This window comes from Hippopotamus amphibius, chromosome 15, assembly GCF_030028045.1.
Source record: "Hippopotamus amphibius kiboko isolate mHipAmp2 chromosome 15, mHipAmp2.hap2, whole genome shotgun sequence".
Classification (NCBI taxonomy): Eukaryota; Metazoa; Chordata; class Mammalia; order Artiodactyla; family Hippopotamidae; genus Hippopotamus; species Hippopotamus amphibius.
This window is the reverse complement of record NC_080200.1, coordinates 28,819,513-28,836,578: the sequence shown is the minus strand read 5'-3', so window position 1 is coordinate 28,836,578 and position 17,066 is coordinate 28,819,513. Positions and strand designations below refer to the sequence as shown.

The following is a 17,066-nucleotide window of genomic DNA, read 5'->3' as shown; positions in this document are numbered from 1 at the left end:
GCTCAGTGCATTTTGAAATTTCCCTTCAGACTTCCTCTTTGGCATGGGTCATTCAGAATTTTCCAAGTGTTTGCAGATTTTCCTGTTGTCTTTCAGTTAACTGATTTTTAGTGTCATTCCATTGTGGCTGAAGAATACATTCTATGTAATTCCAGTTCTTTTAAACTTGTGGACATTTGGTTTTATGGCCTAGGATATGGTCTATCCTGGTATTTGTCCCTTGGGCATTGGACAAGAGTTTTGTATTCTTCTATTCTTGGGTAGATGGTCTAGAAATATCAGTTAGATCCAATATATTTGTCTAATATCTATTAGATTGATGGCATTGTGGACTTTTGTCTGGTTCTCTCAATTTTTGAGAGAGGGGTGTTGACGTCTCCAACTGTAATTGTAGATTTCTCTATTGTCCTTTCAGTTCCATCAGTTTTTGCTTAAAATGTTTTGCAGTTTTGTTGTTTGTTGGATACACATTTAGAATTGCTAATTCTTCTTGGGGGATTGGCCCTTTATCATTACATAATGCCACTTGCAGTGTGGTAATTTTCTCTGAAATCTATTTTATCTAATTTAGTAGTCTTTCCTGCTTTCCTTTGACTAATGTTTGCATGATTTTTTTTTCCATCCTTTTCCTTTTACCCTGCTTATATTGTTGTATTTGAAGTGAGCTTCTTGCTGATAGCATATAGCTGGGTCATGATTTTAAATCCACTCTGCCAATCTCTGTCTTTTATTTGGTGTATTTAGACCATTTACATTTACTATAATTATTGATTTAATGGGGCTTACATCTGCCACTTTATTTTTTGTTTTCTGTTTGTTCTTGCTTTTGTTTTTCTGTTTTCTTTTTCTTGCCTTCCTGTGGGTTACTTGAGCATCTTTTTACATTTCCATTTTAATTTGTCTGTAGTGTGTTTGAATTATCTTTTTTAGTAGTTGCTCTAGGTATTTCAGTATATAAACATAACTTATCATAGGCTTCTGGTATTACTACTTTACCAGTTTGAATGAAATATAAAAACCATAGCTCTTTTTATGACCTTTTATTTGCCTGCCCCCCCCCCCCCATTAACTGCCAAACATGATTTAGAAAACTTGAGAAGGAAAGCCTATTATATTTGCCCATCTCTTTTATTAAACCATAATTTTTTTTCTTCCTTCCTAATAATTCCAAGGTTCCTTCTGTTATCATTTCCTTTCTATTTAGAAAACTTTCATTATTGGTTCTTTTAGGGGAGGTCTGCTGGCAACAGATTCTTTTAGTTCTCTGTCATCTGAAAATGTCTTTGCTTCTCCTTCATTCCCAAAGGATATTTTCTCTGGATATTGGATTTGGGGTTGACACAGTTCTTTTCTTTCAGCACTTGAAAAATACTGTCACTTTCTTCTGGTTTGTGAGAAGAAATTTGTGGTTATTTAACTTGTTTGTCCCCAACAGATAAGGTTGTTTTCCTCTGACTGCCTTCAAGATGTTTTTCTTTGTCTTTAGTTTTCAGAAGTTTAGTTATGATGTTGCTTGGTGTAGATTCCTTTGGGTTTATCCTGTTTGAATTTCTTGAATCTGTTGATTTAGGTTTCTTGCCAGATTGGGGAAGCTTTCAGCCATTATTTCTTTAATACTTCTTCAGCCCTGTGCTCTTTGTCCTATGCTTCCACGACTCTGTGGACATGAATGTTAAACTTTTGTTGTAGTTCCACTGGTCCCTGAGGCTATTTGTTCATTTTTATTTTTCAATCTGTTTCCTTTTGGTTGTTCAGATTGCATAATTCTAGTGTTGTATCTTCCAGTTCACTGATTCTTTCCTTTGACCCTCTCTCTATTCTGCTTGTTGAACCCATCCACTGAGCTTTTTATTTCATTTATCTTATTTTTCAGTTTTAGTATTTCCGTTTGGTTTTTTACGTTTTGTTTGGTTACCAAAACTTTCCTTGTCTTTACTGAGTCTTGCTAATTTTTTGTGGTTTATTTCGGGCATGTTTGTAATTTCCCATTGAAGCATTTTTATCGCACCTTCTCTGTTTTGGTCAGATCATTCTAATGTTTCTGTCATCTCAGTGTTGGAATCTGTTATCTTTTTCATTCAGTTTGAAATTCTTGGTTCTTGTTATGATAAGTGATTTTCTCTTGAAGCTGGACATATTTGTATTATAAGACTCTGGATCTTATTTAAACCCTTTTTGCTGGCTTTCTCTACCCTGCTCTGGCAGGGAACGGGAGAGCACCATCTTCTCACTGCCAGGAGAGGTAGGAGTTAAGATTCCCCTTAGCCTTTGTTTACCTGAGGGTCAGCTGGGTGCAGGTGGCAGTTTTTGCTCCATGTGTCACTGCATTGGGGTGACCTCATTACTGGTGAGAGGTAAAATTCTTGACTTTCCTCAGCCTCCTCTGATGTCATCCTCAGAAGTGAGGTGGAAGAGCACCTCATTGCTGTGGGTTGGGTGGAAGTTCAGGCTTCCCTTCGTGGTCTCTACTAACACCACAAGATGGACAAGGAGATGCATGTTACTGCCTGGAAGAGATAAAAAAGTCCCAGCTACCTTCTTGGCCTTCTCTGAAGCTACCCTGCTAGGGGTGTTGGGGTACCCCTTTACTTCCTCATAAGAATAGAAGTCTAAGCTCCCTGCTTGGTCTTTAAAGGCATGAATAGAGAGAATGCCATGTATGTTTCTTTGGTGTTTAGCTGGAGTAGAGCTGTTACTATCAAAGTTTTGTTTTGTCAGGCTGTCCTTTCCTGGCCCTTTGGCTTTTGTTGGAAATTTTTTTTTCTGTACCTGTTGGTGTTTCCATGTTGCTGCCTTCTTCAGCTCTATGTCTGGGATATATGAAGCAAGTAGTAAATCCAAGGAATTCACCACTATGTTGTTCCTCAGGTGTTGAGATCTCTGATCATTCTGCTTTCATACCATGTTTCAGAGTCTTAGGTTTCTTTATGTGTAAGTACAGGGATTTTAGTTGTATTTAAGCAAGAGGAATAGGGAAAAGTATGTTTACTTCATCTTTCCAGAAGCAACTTCTCTCATTTACTTTTGTTCCTTAGTTCTGAGACCCAATATCATGTTTTAATTCCAGAATGTTTACTCTATGTATATTATTTTTCCAGGCAATGAAAAGTAGATTAATTTCAAATTTAATTAATTCCAAAAAGCAAGCAGACATTGGGTGAAATATACCATTTGGCTTCATGAATTTATTAGCGAGTCAAAAATAGGTGTTTGGGGATGGTTTTTAATTTTATAGAAAAATCTTAGAAGGGAGGATCACATACTTATAAGTACTCAGCAGTTGCCTTAACATATTTTTTGCACTAGAAAGTAGTAAAAAGACAGCATTAGTGTAGGTCTAGTTAGAATGGGATGCTTACCTGGTACTGAGAAGTATTTAGTTGACTTCATTTTCTTAAGATATCCTTAACACAGGATCTTGGTAACTTTCAGGTTATAGTTATCAGTCTCATAGGATTGTGACTAAATGAAAATTTCAGGGCTCTGGTAGCTGTAAAGAACTGTACACATATGGGGAATGATATTATTGTAACTTGTCTTCCTGCAAATATATACTTTGCACTTATAGGAGCATATTTTTACCTTTACAGTTCTTAAAATCCTAGAGATCTTAAAGGTCAGCTGACTAAGCTATTCTTCCCATCCATGTAATCCAGATTTTAATGAAGGATACTCCACTACCTCACAGGTCAGGGCATTTTATCTTAAATAGTTCTAAAGTTTACTAGTCAATTCTATTCTGAGCTTGGTCCTCATTCTGTCTTTTGAGTCTATTCTTTAAACAGGAAAAGGGGGAAAAAACAGCTTTTTTCTTCTGTGTCGTGATCATTCTTATATTCTATATTTTTTTTTTAATTTGGAATGGCTAAGATCTCTTATCATTTTAACTGTCTTCAATCTATAGAATGTATTAGTCTTTCTTAAAATGGAGCATGGATAGGAACTTTGCTTTTGAAACAGTGTGCTGTTACTTCTCGTATGTACAAAATCCTTCTGAGAAAATCTGAGACTCTCATTAATGGGTGTAAATCATTGCATTTGCTTTCATTTTTGGCACTTAAGAAACAGAGATTGAATTTACTATTGGATCACTGCTGTGGGGTTTTCCCTTTCATTAGTGGTTTAATCTTAAACCAGGTCTGTCTCATTTTATTCATTAGAATTTTTAAAATTCTAAGTGCTAGACTGCATTTGTCACTAGGATGTTTTCTTTTTAACTTTGTAGCATTCTTAAATTTTGATTCTCTAATTCATTATATTGGCTCTCACCTTTCCTTTGCCTCGTCCTTCTTCCCACTCTTCCCGAATCCAGTTTTGCTCGTTTTGATCCTTTTGAAAGCATTGATGAGGCAGGGTCAGATGCAAAGCACTATTAGGTATCTTCAGGATTGACATCAGTCCATTAAGAATCATTTTTTGGATACTTCTGTAGTATGTGGTATGAAACATTTATACTCTTCACATCAAAAACTGAAAAAAATATTTTTTCTAGTTTAGTATGTTAACAGTTAATATATAGTTTTTTATATATAGTTATATATATGGTTAATATATAGTTAATATACGTTGTTATAGATCTGGTAATTTCGGTATATTTTTCAGTTTTGAAATATTTTAGTATTTGTCTTGGTTTCATTTTACCTGTTTTAAAAATATTTCCAGGAAATCCACTTACCCAGGATATACTGAACCTCTATCTGGAACCAGATGGAACAAGAAGGCTACTGAACTATTTGCTTGATAATTTGGCAGGTACTGCAAAAAGAAGTAAGTGGTCATTTGATTAAACCATTTTTTTTAGAAAGACATATAAGAATATTTTTTAATTTTGTGTTTTATATTCAACTAGTTTCAACAGAACAACCACCTCCAAGATCTTGGATTATGTTACAAGAACCAGACAGAACACGGCCAACTGGTTGGTAGCCTAATTCTTTAAATCTCATTTTTACTTTGTCTTTATAAACCTAACAATACTGGTATGCTTTAGGTTATGGGCAGTGTTGCAGTAGACTGCTTAAGGTTGATTTGGTTTGGGAGATAATAGTAAAGACTTGTTTACCTGGCCTCCATACTATGCTACAGCAAGTTTGGTATAAAGCAGCACTTCTCAACCAGAGGCAATTTTATCCCCCAGAAGACATTTGGCAGTGCCTCAGGATATTTTTTGATTGTCAGCTGGTAGAAGTCCTATTGGCATCTGTGGCTAGAGATCAGAGATGCTGCTGTGCACAGCACAGCCCCCCACAACAAAGAATTACCTACCCGTGATGTTAATGGTGCTACTGTTGAGAAACTCTGCTCTAAAGCATTGATCAAGTTCAGTTATAATAAATACACCAAAGTCTTTCTATAGTGTAAGTTTCCAAACTCTACTGTGTTCCACATGTATTTGATAATACAAAAGTTTAACTTGAGAGAGAAATCAAAGTAATGACTTCTAATCTCCTTTTAAAATTGTATGAAACTAATTTGAGCACTTCTGTGATGTATGCAACAGGATTTGGTCTATAATACCAAATAAAATGTGGTTTTGTTTCACGTGAATTAATAGTAGTTGCTCTGTAGAAGAAAAGTAGACATGCCTATTAAGAAAACTACCTGTCAAAGTTCCACATTCTATATTTACAATTGGTGAAGTGCTGGAGGGAGCATAGAAATGAGGAGTCCTGGTCTTAGAGGCTGAAGGACTCAAGATCGTAGTCTGTTAGCTTTCGAACCTTCTGTGTGTGTACCTCTGTAAGCAGGAAACACATTATTATTTGTATTAAAATTTGTTCACGTATCCATCCTTCCTTTATTATCTGACTTTACTTACGCCATGTCTGGCATATAGTAACTTTTCAGTAGATATATATTGAATGAATAAAGTCACACTTAGCATTTAAATGAAAACTATTGAAATTAATTATGTTTTTTTTTTTCTGCCACGTGTGTGAATAAGTAAAGTTATCTTTCCTACAGCCTTGTTTTCTGTCATGTGCTATAATGTTCTTTGTGATAAATATGCGACCCGGCAGTTATACGGCTACTGTCCGTCATGGGCACTAAATTGGGACTACAGGAAGAAGGCCATTATTCAAGAAATCTTGAGTTGCAGTGCTGATATCATAAGTCTTCAGGTAAGTCATCAGAACAGTACTTGTTTAAATTGCAGAAATACCCCAACATTGATCAAGCAAAGGACAGCTTGGGAATGCATTACAGTGACACATTTGAAGTCCTAGCTTTAGCAATTCTTAAAATACAACTTTTTCTGTATTTAGTGAATTCTGGGAGCATTCACTACCTGCTGTGCTTTTGTAGCACTGTGCTGCCAAATTAAGCAAATGGGTTAAGCTGGGTTTTAAGTGTTTGCTGTGATAGCTAAAGGTTTACCTTTTCCTCCCTGATGCCCCTGCACACTATTTTTTAATTGGGTGGCAGTGTTACTGAAATTGTGGCACTATCAAGATATAGTTTTGCTCTACTACCAGCGGTAATTGAATAATTAGGGCAAAATGGAAAGAGCATTGGACCTAGTGCACAGTAACTGGATTCTTAGTCCAACTTTCTTAATAACTTACATGACCTTGGGCACATCACTTTCTCCTTGTGGCCTGAAATTTGATCTGTGGGGTTCCTTCTGCCTCTCTGATACTTGTTCTACACTATTTCTAAAATATAAGGAAATATATATGCATAGGGGTGTATGTCTCTCCATTCTTTATTCCTTAAACAACAAAGAATTGACCTTATCAACTGGTACCTGTAAAATGACAAGTAGGTGTTCTGATTGGTTTCAGATAAATTACATTGAAAAGATGTAATTCTTCATTCTGCAGATTGGTCCTTTGAAATTACTTTAAGCTCTCAAACTGTACATATAAAGGTAATGCATGGGACTAATTTTTGTCTTATGGAATAACTCTGCTGTTTACAATTTTTCAGGAGGTTGAAACAGAACAGTATTACAGTTTTTTTCTGGTAGAACTGAAAGAACGTGGCTATAATGGATTCTTTAGTCCTAAATCTAGAGCTAGGACAATGTCAGAACAAGAAAGAAAACATGTTGATGGCTGTGCGATATTCTTTAAGACAGAAAAGTAAGTCATCTTATTTCTTTCCTTCCTTCCTTCCTTCCTTCCTTCTTTCCTCCCTCCCTCCCTCCCTCCCTCCCTCTTTTTCATTTTGGGCATGCCACATGGCATGCAGGATCTTAGTTCCTTGACCAGAGATCGAACCTGTGCCCCCTGCAGTGGAAGGTCGAAGTCCTAACTACTGGACCACCAGGGAATTCCCCAGCCATCTTATTTCTTAAAAAGAAAATTTTCTCTGTGTTTGTAGGATGGGGGCCAAGGGAATGGAAATTAGTTGTCAAATAAGAGAATGAGACATTATATTATTACTCAAGAAAACAATACTATTGATTTAGAGGGTTTTGTTTTGATTCATCAGAAATAATGTTTTGGAGGATGTGTTGAAAGTGCTGCTATTTCTTCAGGTGTTTGTTAGGGTTTAACTCCAATTGTTAATTGAAACACCTTGTAATTGCATTCCCTCTCGGGGAGGGAGAGAGATTCTTAAGCCCATATTTTGGAAGAGAATTATTTTAAAATTATAAGATGGAGTATTCCAACATGAAACCTAAACAGAAGATGACTACATTATCTTAAGTTGTAAAAGTTTTTCAAGATATTACTTTTATCTGTAACAGACTGAGAACAACTTAAATGGACATGGGAAGCTTGGTGTTAAGTGTGGAGGAGTTTCCATAATGTAATTTACATGCCATCATATCTGTTAAGGAAGCTTGAGAATATTGCATTTTTCACAAAACTAATATCTTGGTATTCCCAATTTTATATTTGTGTGTGTTTTTGTTTTAGATTTACTTTGGTTCAGAAACACACTGTTGAATTTAATCAGCTAGCAATGGCAAATTCAGAAGGGTCTGAAGCTATGCTGAACAGAGTCATGACAAAAGATAACATTGGAGTTGCTGTACTGCTAGAGCTTCGAAAGGAATTGATTGAAATATGTGAGTGACCTTTTCACTTCCTATAAAATTGACCTCCAAAATTTAATAGAAAACAGAAAATCTATTACGTATTAATAGTCTTGTCTAACACCTGAAGAAACTCAGAATTTAAATCTTTTCTAAAACGTCGTACTCATTTTATCTCTACCGCAAAGCCAAGATGGGGAAACAGTGCCCAGAAAAGTATTTCAAATCTTAAAAGGCATAAAGCCAAAGGAAAAAAAGCTTTTTTTCCTCTCAAGAATTTTTCACATAAAATGCTGAAGTAAATATTAATTAAAATAACTGCTCAGAGAGAAGAACTCCATACACTCATATAATTTCTTGGCAACAAGGATATTCTGTATGCTGACCTACTTTTAGTCATTATTTTAAAGGTCTTGAGTTTTGTAGAAATGGACTACTTATTTCAAATTAAATGTATGTTTAGAGTGACCATCACTCTAAGAACTGAAACTTCTGTCGCTTGAACAGTTAGAAAGGGGGATATTTAATCTGAGGGATAGAAAAGATGAAAGACAGAACCTAGTGACTGTCTTAAATATGTCTTCAGAAAAAAGGGTGTCAGTTTAGATTTGTGATGCTCAGTTTAGGGCATCTAAAAGCCCAGAAGTTTTAAGAAGGTGGAACTATTTAAAAATCAAGTTGTCCCAAATAGAGTGGGCTGTCTTTGTTCAAGTAGTGAATACGCTATACTGGAAGTACTCAACCAAGAGGTTAGATGTCTGTTTCTCAGGTTTGTTGTAGGGTATTCAGTCATCAGGTGGGAGATTGTTAACTAGATTTTAGGGTTCTTTATTGTTCCCAAGATTCTGAGAGATTACTTGCTTTCAGACCCTGTGAGAGTATATTGAGCTTATGGGCAAGTTTTGTTTGTTTCCTTTTGTTTTATCTAATATAGCTGGAAAGCCACATCTTGGAACAGAAAAGCAGCTTATTCTTGTGGCCAATGCTCACATGCATTGGGACCCTGAATACTCTGATGTGAAGTTGGTTCAGACGATGATGTTCCTCTCAGAAGTGAAGAACATCATTGATAAAGCCTCGAGAAGCCTCCAGTCCAGTGTATTGGGAGAATTTGGAACTATTCCACTGGTGTTGTGTGCAGATCTTAATTCTTTGCCGGACTCTGGTAAAAAAACAAAACAGAACATTGCTGTTTTATGTACAATACTTGCTGACTTAAAGTGTTTTTGTAATGTGTCATTTCTGATAATTCCAAGTTTAGTGAAAATGAACATTCGTTTTATAGTGTCAGCTGTGAATCAGGTTAAAAAATTTTTTGTGGAGTAGGGGTCCATTTTGAAAATGAAATGGTATTATGAAGGACCTCAGGAGGAAGGATGTTAATCATCTTCAGTAAACATGTAGGTGATAACTTGAAGTAACTTATTAAAGAACATATTGTATTTCATTATTCCCAGGTTATATGTAATGTAGACTCTGAAAAGGTTATTAAGACAGACTCCTTGGGATTCCAGCATGTGGAAATATAATCCAGTTTAAATTTGACCATATATTAAAGGAGCTCAGATTTTGGTGTGCTTGATTAGAAAAATACACCTCAGGTGGAAATTGAGATTTTTTTATTTACACAGATCAGGCAACTGATTTTAACAAAAGATCAAGAAGCTTGATATTTAATCAAAAAGTAGAAGAATACAGAAAGCCTTATTCTTAAATACTTTTCCATAGATAGCACAGAGTAAAAAACATAGTTCTTATAATATCAAACTGTTTCTTTTTGTCTTTAAGCTACTTGTTTATACTTTCTCATATACGCAAGAGTACTTTTCCTTGGACTTGCATGCAAGAATGTGGGCGTTCACACACACACAAACACACACACATCTGCATTGGTTAGATTCAGTAGCACATCACTACTATTGCAATAGATGAGAGAATAGGTAAGACAGAAACCATGTTAAAATTCATTTTCAGGGGAAATAAAGGTGTCTTAAGATCGGTAATTCTCTAGCCTATCTCATCAAAGACATCTGGGAATTACTGGCAATTTCTCTATATGCTTTTCATCCTCTTTTTAGCTACAAAGTATCTCAGGGGCAAAGAGAGACTCCTGTCAAGTAATACAGATCTTAAGACCCATTTCCATGTTGCAAAATATACTATTTTAATAGCAAACACATGGGAAAATGTATGTCCAGTTTTGCTAACTAATTAAATGAAAGTTAAAGATTTGCAGAGCCCATTTTATGCTTCACATGTTGGAAAAATAGTGTCCAGAGATGGTAAAGTTGCTCTGTAACTCTTTCATAGTTGGTTCTCTCTCTCTCTCTCTATGTGTGTGTGTATATATATATATGTGTGTGTGTGTGTGTGTGTGTATACATTTTTCATTTCCACCAAGAACTTTATTTAACGACGTATTCACCATTTTGTTCCACTACCTTCTGCCATTTTTCAGGCAATTCATAATGTCATCTTCCCAAAATTTTTTATCTTTTTGAGCAAAGTATTATTCCAGGTGCCTTTTATACTCTTCCAGGGAATTGAAATTTTTTCCATTAAGGGAATTTTGTAAAGACCAAAATAAATGGAAATCAGAAGGTGCAATGTCTGGTGAATACAGCGGATGAATCAGATCTTCCCAGCCAAGCTGTAACCGTTTTGCCTGGTCATCAAAGAAACACGCATTCTTGCGTTATCCTGGTGGAAGATTATGCATTTTCTGTTGACCAGTTCTGGATGTTCCTTCCATTTGGTCTCATTGGGAGCAGTACTTGTTGGAATTAGTTTGGTTTTCTGGAAGGAGCTCATAATAGAGGACTCCCTTCCAATCCCACCAGATGCACAACATCACCTTTGAATGAAGACCGGCCTTTGGTGTGGTTGGTGGTGGTTCGCTTGCCCAACTCTCTCTTCCATTCCACAGTATCCATTTTTCGTCGTCCATCACAATTTGTTTTAAAAACAGAACGTTTTCATTGCGTTTAAGTAGAGAATTGCATGCGGAGATACTCTCAAGAAGGTTTTTTTTCACTTAACTGATTTATGTGAAACCCAAACGTCAAAGCGATTCACGTAACTAAGCTGGTACAAATAAGTTTCACCACTTGATTTGGCTGTTTTGAGTATGTCAGCTATCTCCCGCGTGGTATAATGTTGATTGTTCTCATTTATTGTCTCTGTTTGATTGCTATCAGCTTCAACTGGTCTACCTGACCGCGGAGCATTACCCAGCAAGAAATCTTCAGCACAAAACTTCGCAAACCACTTTTCACATGTTCAGTCAGTCACAGCACCTCCTCCATGCACTGCACAAATCTTTTTTTTCACGTTCAGTTGCGTTTTTACCTTACTTGAAATAATAAAGCACAATATGCCGAAAATGTTGGGTTTTTTCTTCCATCTTCAGTATTAAAATAGCTACACAAAAATTCACCAATCTTGATAAATTTTTTTTTAAGTGCACGCTGATATGACAGCTGTCACAATGTAATCTTAACAGAATTGTTTCAAACGAAGTTAAAGACAACTAAGCACTACTAGAGCCATCTTACAGAAAACATGAAGTGAACTTTTTGGCCAACTATATGTGTGTGTATATATATATATATATATATATATATATATGCATGCACAGTGAATCATAATCTTGGTATTTTATACTAAGCATAAGCAGAAACCTACATATAGTAAGATGTTGATTGTGGTTTTGGTTTTTTTTTTTTTTTTTAAGTAGAAATAACACGAATTTTTTAAAAAATAAGGAACTAGTTTAACAAATACTATATACATCAGCCCAGTTGTGCAATCATTAAAAAAAATTTGAGAAGACACATAAGTTCATGTGATACAGTGAAGTGTAGAATATTCATTATACTATAATTAAAACCATGGATTTATACAAGTTTTGGTAAATGTGTAAAACAGTAAAACATTTTAGAAAGTGGGAATATGTGATTTAAAACTTTACTGTTAGGTTTTTAGTTGTGTGTTGTACACTGTATTGTACTTGACAATGCAAAAAGTACACTTATTTTCATTATAGGTGTTGTAGAATATTTGAGCACTGGTGGAGTAGAAACAAATCATAAAGACTTTAAAGAACTGAGATATAATGAAAGTCTTACAAACTTCAGCTGTAATGGGAAAAATGGGACACCCAATGGAAGGATCACTCATGGTTTCAAGTTACAGAGTGCCTATGAGAGTGGCCTGATGCCTTACACAAATTACACATTTGATTTTAAGGTGAGTTTTGAGATTAATAAACTTTTAAAATCTTTTTTTTTTTAGAGTGCCTTATAACTTTATGATGGCTTTAAATGTTAGCGTTCAGAATGGAATCAAGGCATCTCGAATAAGTTGACAGCAGCATTCTTCTTTTACTCTTAATGCAGAATTCCATGTGTTAGAGTCCCATCCTTACTTTATAGATACCTATTGGAATCATTTCCAGGGTAAGAAATCAGACGAAATAATGATAGTAAATCCTGAGTTAACTGTCACCTTTTTGGGGCAATTTTTGTTTTTATAGGCTCATTACTAACAGCTGGATATGCAGGACCATCATATTTAATTTGATGTCAATCGAGATGAGGTATTCCATCTCTCCTATTTCAGTTTAACTGAAACTGTACTATTTGAGAACCAAAATGTTTATTATTAGATATTTTTAAAATTTCTAATATATATATTTATATGCTGCCTTACACAATTAATGGATTACAATATGGAGTCTTTTCCTTAGTAATTCTTCTCATTTTTATTATCTGTGGTTATTTAGGGTTTGTGTTCAACTGTCCTTTTTTTAGCTACCTTTTGCGTTTCTTGCTCTCTTAAATCCTAGTTTTCCATTTCTAACCTACTGAGAAAATAGTCATTCAGGTTAGATTGTCTGTTAGAATAGTGTAAATACTTGTGTTAACTGGTTCTTAATTTTAGAGGGGAGGGTTGTTTAGACTCCTTTGAGAAACTGTTGAAAGCTGACAGGTTTTTTTTTTTATTTGGCTTTGGAGATTCATAGTACTGTAGATAATGATTTAACCCTGGGAACAGTGTGTAGAGTTGAAGAGAGACTAGGGTAGACTCTGGAGAAAACGAACATGTAAATGATGGTAACCAGAGAAGCGGAAAACCAGGACAGTATAGGCACTGAAATGCTGAGGAAAGAAAGCCTTTCTAGGTAAAGAGGAATGAATTCTAAGCTTCAGAAAGATATTGGTAAGAGTTGTTTCACTGGAGAGCTGGTCAGAGAAATTAGAATATGATGAGTTGAAGAATAACTGAGCAATGAGGTAGGAAAAATCAACTTTAAAATTTTTATTTCAAGCAGATTGAGTGAAGGAAAGGTGAAGGTGATAACTATAAGGGGAGAGATGAGGGATTTTTTTCCTTTCTTGTTCCTGTTACTGATACAAAGTTAGGAAGAAGACTCTTGGATGTTTCGCTTAAATGCTTTTGGCCAAGAGCATGTAAAAGAGAGACTGAAGTTATAGGGAGGAGAAGAGCAAACCAAGCGTAACCTAGCTCTGTGCCAGATGATGTGTCTGGGTACTGTTGAGGGTTCTGAGGGCAGAGACAGCCTGGCCCTCATGGAATCATGATCTGGTGGGAGAGATAGGTCTCAGCCACACAAATGAGTATATAGTTAAACATTGAGGTGTGCACTAGCAGGGGAAAAGAATCAGACATGGTAGGAGCTGTTAAGTGGGAGCAGGCAGGATTCAGGAAGGCCTTGGGAAAGTGGTTAAACTTGGCACTTGAAGGTTGAGAAAGATTTGGTGACAGTACAGGAAAGTTCCAGACATGGGTGGAGGTCCTGGGGCAGGAAAGAGCTTGGCACTGAGAAGGAATGTACCCCACTTCACACCCTGCCCCCCTGCTCCCCAAAAAGGGCTAGTATGGCAGTTGTGTAGCAAGCATGGAAAAGTGTCACAAATTAAGTTAGGAAAGAGAAGCAGAGGCCATATCATGAAGGATTCTTTGTCTTGTTAAAGATTTTGAAAAGATTCAGATAGGAGGAAGAATGCTTATCATCCCTAAACTTCCTTCATTCTCACATTTGGGGATGCCATTTGGTTTATATAGTACTACCTTTTCCTACTAGCTAATAAGTTTCTTTGTTTGCCAAACATGACTCGGATATGTCTTGAAAAGTTCTCAGTATTTCAGTGTTATCTTATGTTGGGCCTTGTCTTTCTTTTTGCCTTATATTTTTCAGGGTATAATTGACTACATCTTCTATTCTAAACCTCAGCTGAACACTTTAGGCATCCTGGGACCTCTGGACCACCATTGGCTAGTTGAGAACAATATCAGCGGCTGCCCACACCCGCTTATCCCCTCCGACCACTTCTCACTTTTTGCACAACTGGAGCTCTTACTGCCTTTCCTGCCCCAAGTTAATGGCATTCACCTTCCTGGCAGGAGGTAGTCAAGTACCTTCAGAAGATGACCTCAGTTTCATTCTTAAACTCGTAAAAAATCTGAACATAGGGGAGTGAGATATGGCCACTAGGGGATTTCTTTTGTTTTTCTTAATGATGATTTGAGTTTTCAGTCTGATTATTTGATAAGGATATATAGTATGAAAGCCAGGTGCTAGCAAACAGACAAATTCTGAGCCCGATATGCTTTATATACTGTTAGACAGGGATTGGTGTGTTTGCACCTATCTTTAATTTGTTACAAGTAATTTTCCTGTTTCTTCTATCCAATATAATATTTTCATGCCTTGAAATAGGAAAATGTTTGAACAGCATATTCTCTTTGCACAGAAATCTGTAGCACTACTTTTTTGAGGCCAGTAATAACATCCAGAGATCATTCTTCCATACTTTACTCCCTCCTTTTTCAGACTTGTTTGTAAAACATAGAATTTGAATTTAGCCTTTATGATTGTATATGATCCACAGAAGACCTGATATATGAAATTTTGTACTAAAAAAATCAGATTTGGAAATGATTGTATTGTAATCTAAGGCTAAGTTTTTTTACCTGTTTCTTGTGTTTTAAAGGCCAGCTTTTACAAGAAGTTGCAACAGACTTTCTCTGCTGATGATTTGCACTGTTAGGGTTTTGTTAGCCCTTTTGTACTACTTTGTTTTTAAATTGAGAACATTGCTCTTTAAATCTAAATCTGTTTAAAGTTTAGGACATTTTCTTGGACCAGAGGCAACTTACCCATGAATTCCTGGGTTTTTACAAAAAAAACTATCTACCAGGACAGATAAGCTGAGCAGTGAATGATCTGTAGGCATTTATGGACTGAATGTAATGGTTGATATATGTACATTCTGATATTTTTAAATCCTTAACTTTTTTAAGTTAAAAATTACAGCTGCTTAGGTACAGCTTCTTAACTCCTTTTTGAGACACTTGTCCTATCTCCACTGTGCCTGCCTGAATTTGTTCTCACCAAGCACTGCCTGTGCATGCAGAGAAGATCTGTGCATCCTCTTTTGTATTTTTTAAATACTGTTTAACATTTGTGAGAGTTTTATGAAAATGCTTTTGTATGAGCTGTGGCTTTTTTTCCATTGTGAAGCATTGAATATCACATTTTGGAACATGTTCATAGGGTGGGTCCCCAGGTCTTTGTTCACCAGACCCAAGCACTGCTTCTTGGTGTCATTGCACAGTGCTGTTCGTCACCCAGAATATTACTATCATGTGAATTCTTTTTGTTTTCCATGTATTCCTTAGTTTCCATGTTTTTTAAAAATCATTCCTTTAAAAAAAAAAGTAATTTTCCATTTATGAAGCAATAGAAAATAAATGAAATGTATATTCAAAACAGGTCCCTAAGACAATACTTCAGATCATTTTTAAAGTGACTAAGTCATTTTAATGTCAACCAAGATAAAAGTTATATTATACCTTGTATTTTGCCCATAGTGCCATTAGTAGAATAGAGATTAAAGCCAGCTTTAACTTTGCAAAGTTAACTCTTATATGTTCTGTTATCATTCATTCGTCTCTCAAAAATCAAATGAATTCAGAGGGAACTTGGTCTAACTGCTTTTGTTTCAACTGCAGGCAGGGGAGCAAAAGGACACCATGTTATGTGAGCATTAAGAAAAGAAATTGTTGAATGTTAATAACAATTTTTATACAGAGATTGAGTCATTTTGGATAATGACTTAAAATTTTATGAAGAATGTTCAGCACTTAAATGTGCTTATTCTGTTTTTAAGAGAAAATAAAATTACATACTGTTTAAGTAAATGATTCTTTTTTTTTTTCTTTTTTTTTCTTTAAAAAAAAAATTCTCCACAAGGTTTTGATCTTGAATCTTTGTCTGGGACCTCGTTTTTCCTTTGAGGTTGTTTTTTTTGTTTGTTTGTTTGTTTTTAAGATTTTGTTGTGATGGTTTTTTATTTTTTGCTTTTTGTTTTAAGTTGTGCTGACACCAAACACATCCGGTTTATAATCAGTACATTGGAAAGCTGGTTTTATTGGTATAGAACCAAGCATAACTTTTTATGGGGTTTCTTTTTGTTTTGTTTTTTGTAAAGTGTGAATAAAAGATGTGTTTACTCATTTTTCCTAAACACTGTTGGTAATATGCATCATGACAATTTCCAGCAAGGGCAAGCTGGAGCTGGTTGGACTGATGAGATGAAGGAAACTGTTTTTCCTATGATCTGCATTATGTAATAACAGGTCCAGAGAGCTTTATGGAAGAGGAAGGGGGAGAAGCACTTACTCTATTTGTTAATGGAGGATGTATTCTTTTCATAGTTGCTGGAACTATAGTGCACTTGTTAGATGCTGAAGGTTTGAGCTTTACACAAAATGTTTTCACCTGTATTTGTTACTGTCTACAAAATATTTGAATTTGGGGGCAGCATAGTAAGATATAATGGCCTCTTATGTCTTGAAAATATTTATTCTTGCCTCTTCTAGGCAGACTGCATTCTGTGGCAGACTGCCTTTTGTGAGTCAATTTGAACAGCTTCTCCACCTTATTGGATAGTGATAAATTGAACCAAGAGTGTAGATTTACAACTGTAATCTTCAAAAGAGAAAAAAATATTTTGAGTCTATAGGGAATAGATGGTCACACCAAAAGACTTAA

The 17,066-nt window shown here is 35.6% G+C and overlaps 1 protein-coding gene across 4 annotated transcripts in view; it reads left to right on the top strand.

The window, feature by feature from the left end:
• The window catches only part of CNOT6 (CCR4-NOT transcription complex subunit 6), a 49,948-nt gene extending 33,740 nt beyond the window's left edge, over positions 1-16,208 (top strand). For 2 of the 4 annotated variants that reach the window (XM_057709002.1, XM_057709004.1), the window contains exons 5-12: positions 4,663-4,767; positions 4,850-4,918; positions 5,950-6,122; positions 6,931-7,085; positions 7,869-8,020; positions 8,922-9,152; positions 12,033-12,235; positions 14,208-16,208. In XM_057709002.1, coding sequence (XP_057564985.1) covers positions 4,663-4,767; positions 4,850-4,918; positions 5,950-6,122; positions 6,931-7,085; positions 7,869-8,020; positions 8,922-9,152; positions 12,033-12,235; positions 14,208-14,420 — 1,301 coding nt within the window. In that variant the 3' untranslated portion in view covers positions 14,421-16,208. Of the gene's footprint in view, positions 1-4,662; positions 4,768-4,849; positions 4,919-5,949; positions 6,123-6,930; positions 7,086-7,868; positions 8,021-8,921; positions 9,153-12,032; positions 12,236-12,521; positions 12,585-14,207 lie in introns of all 4 variants that reach the window. The other 2 variants (XR_009049191.1, XM_057709003.1) reach the window with 2 other exon arrangements.
• Positions 16,209-17,066: the final 858 nt, after the last annotated feature.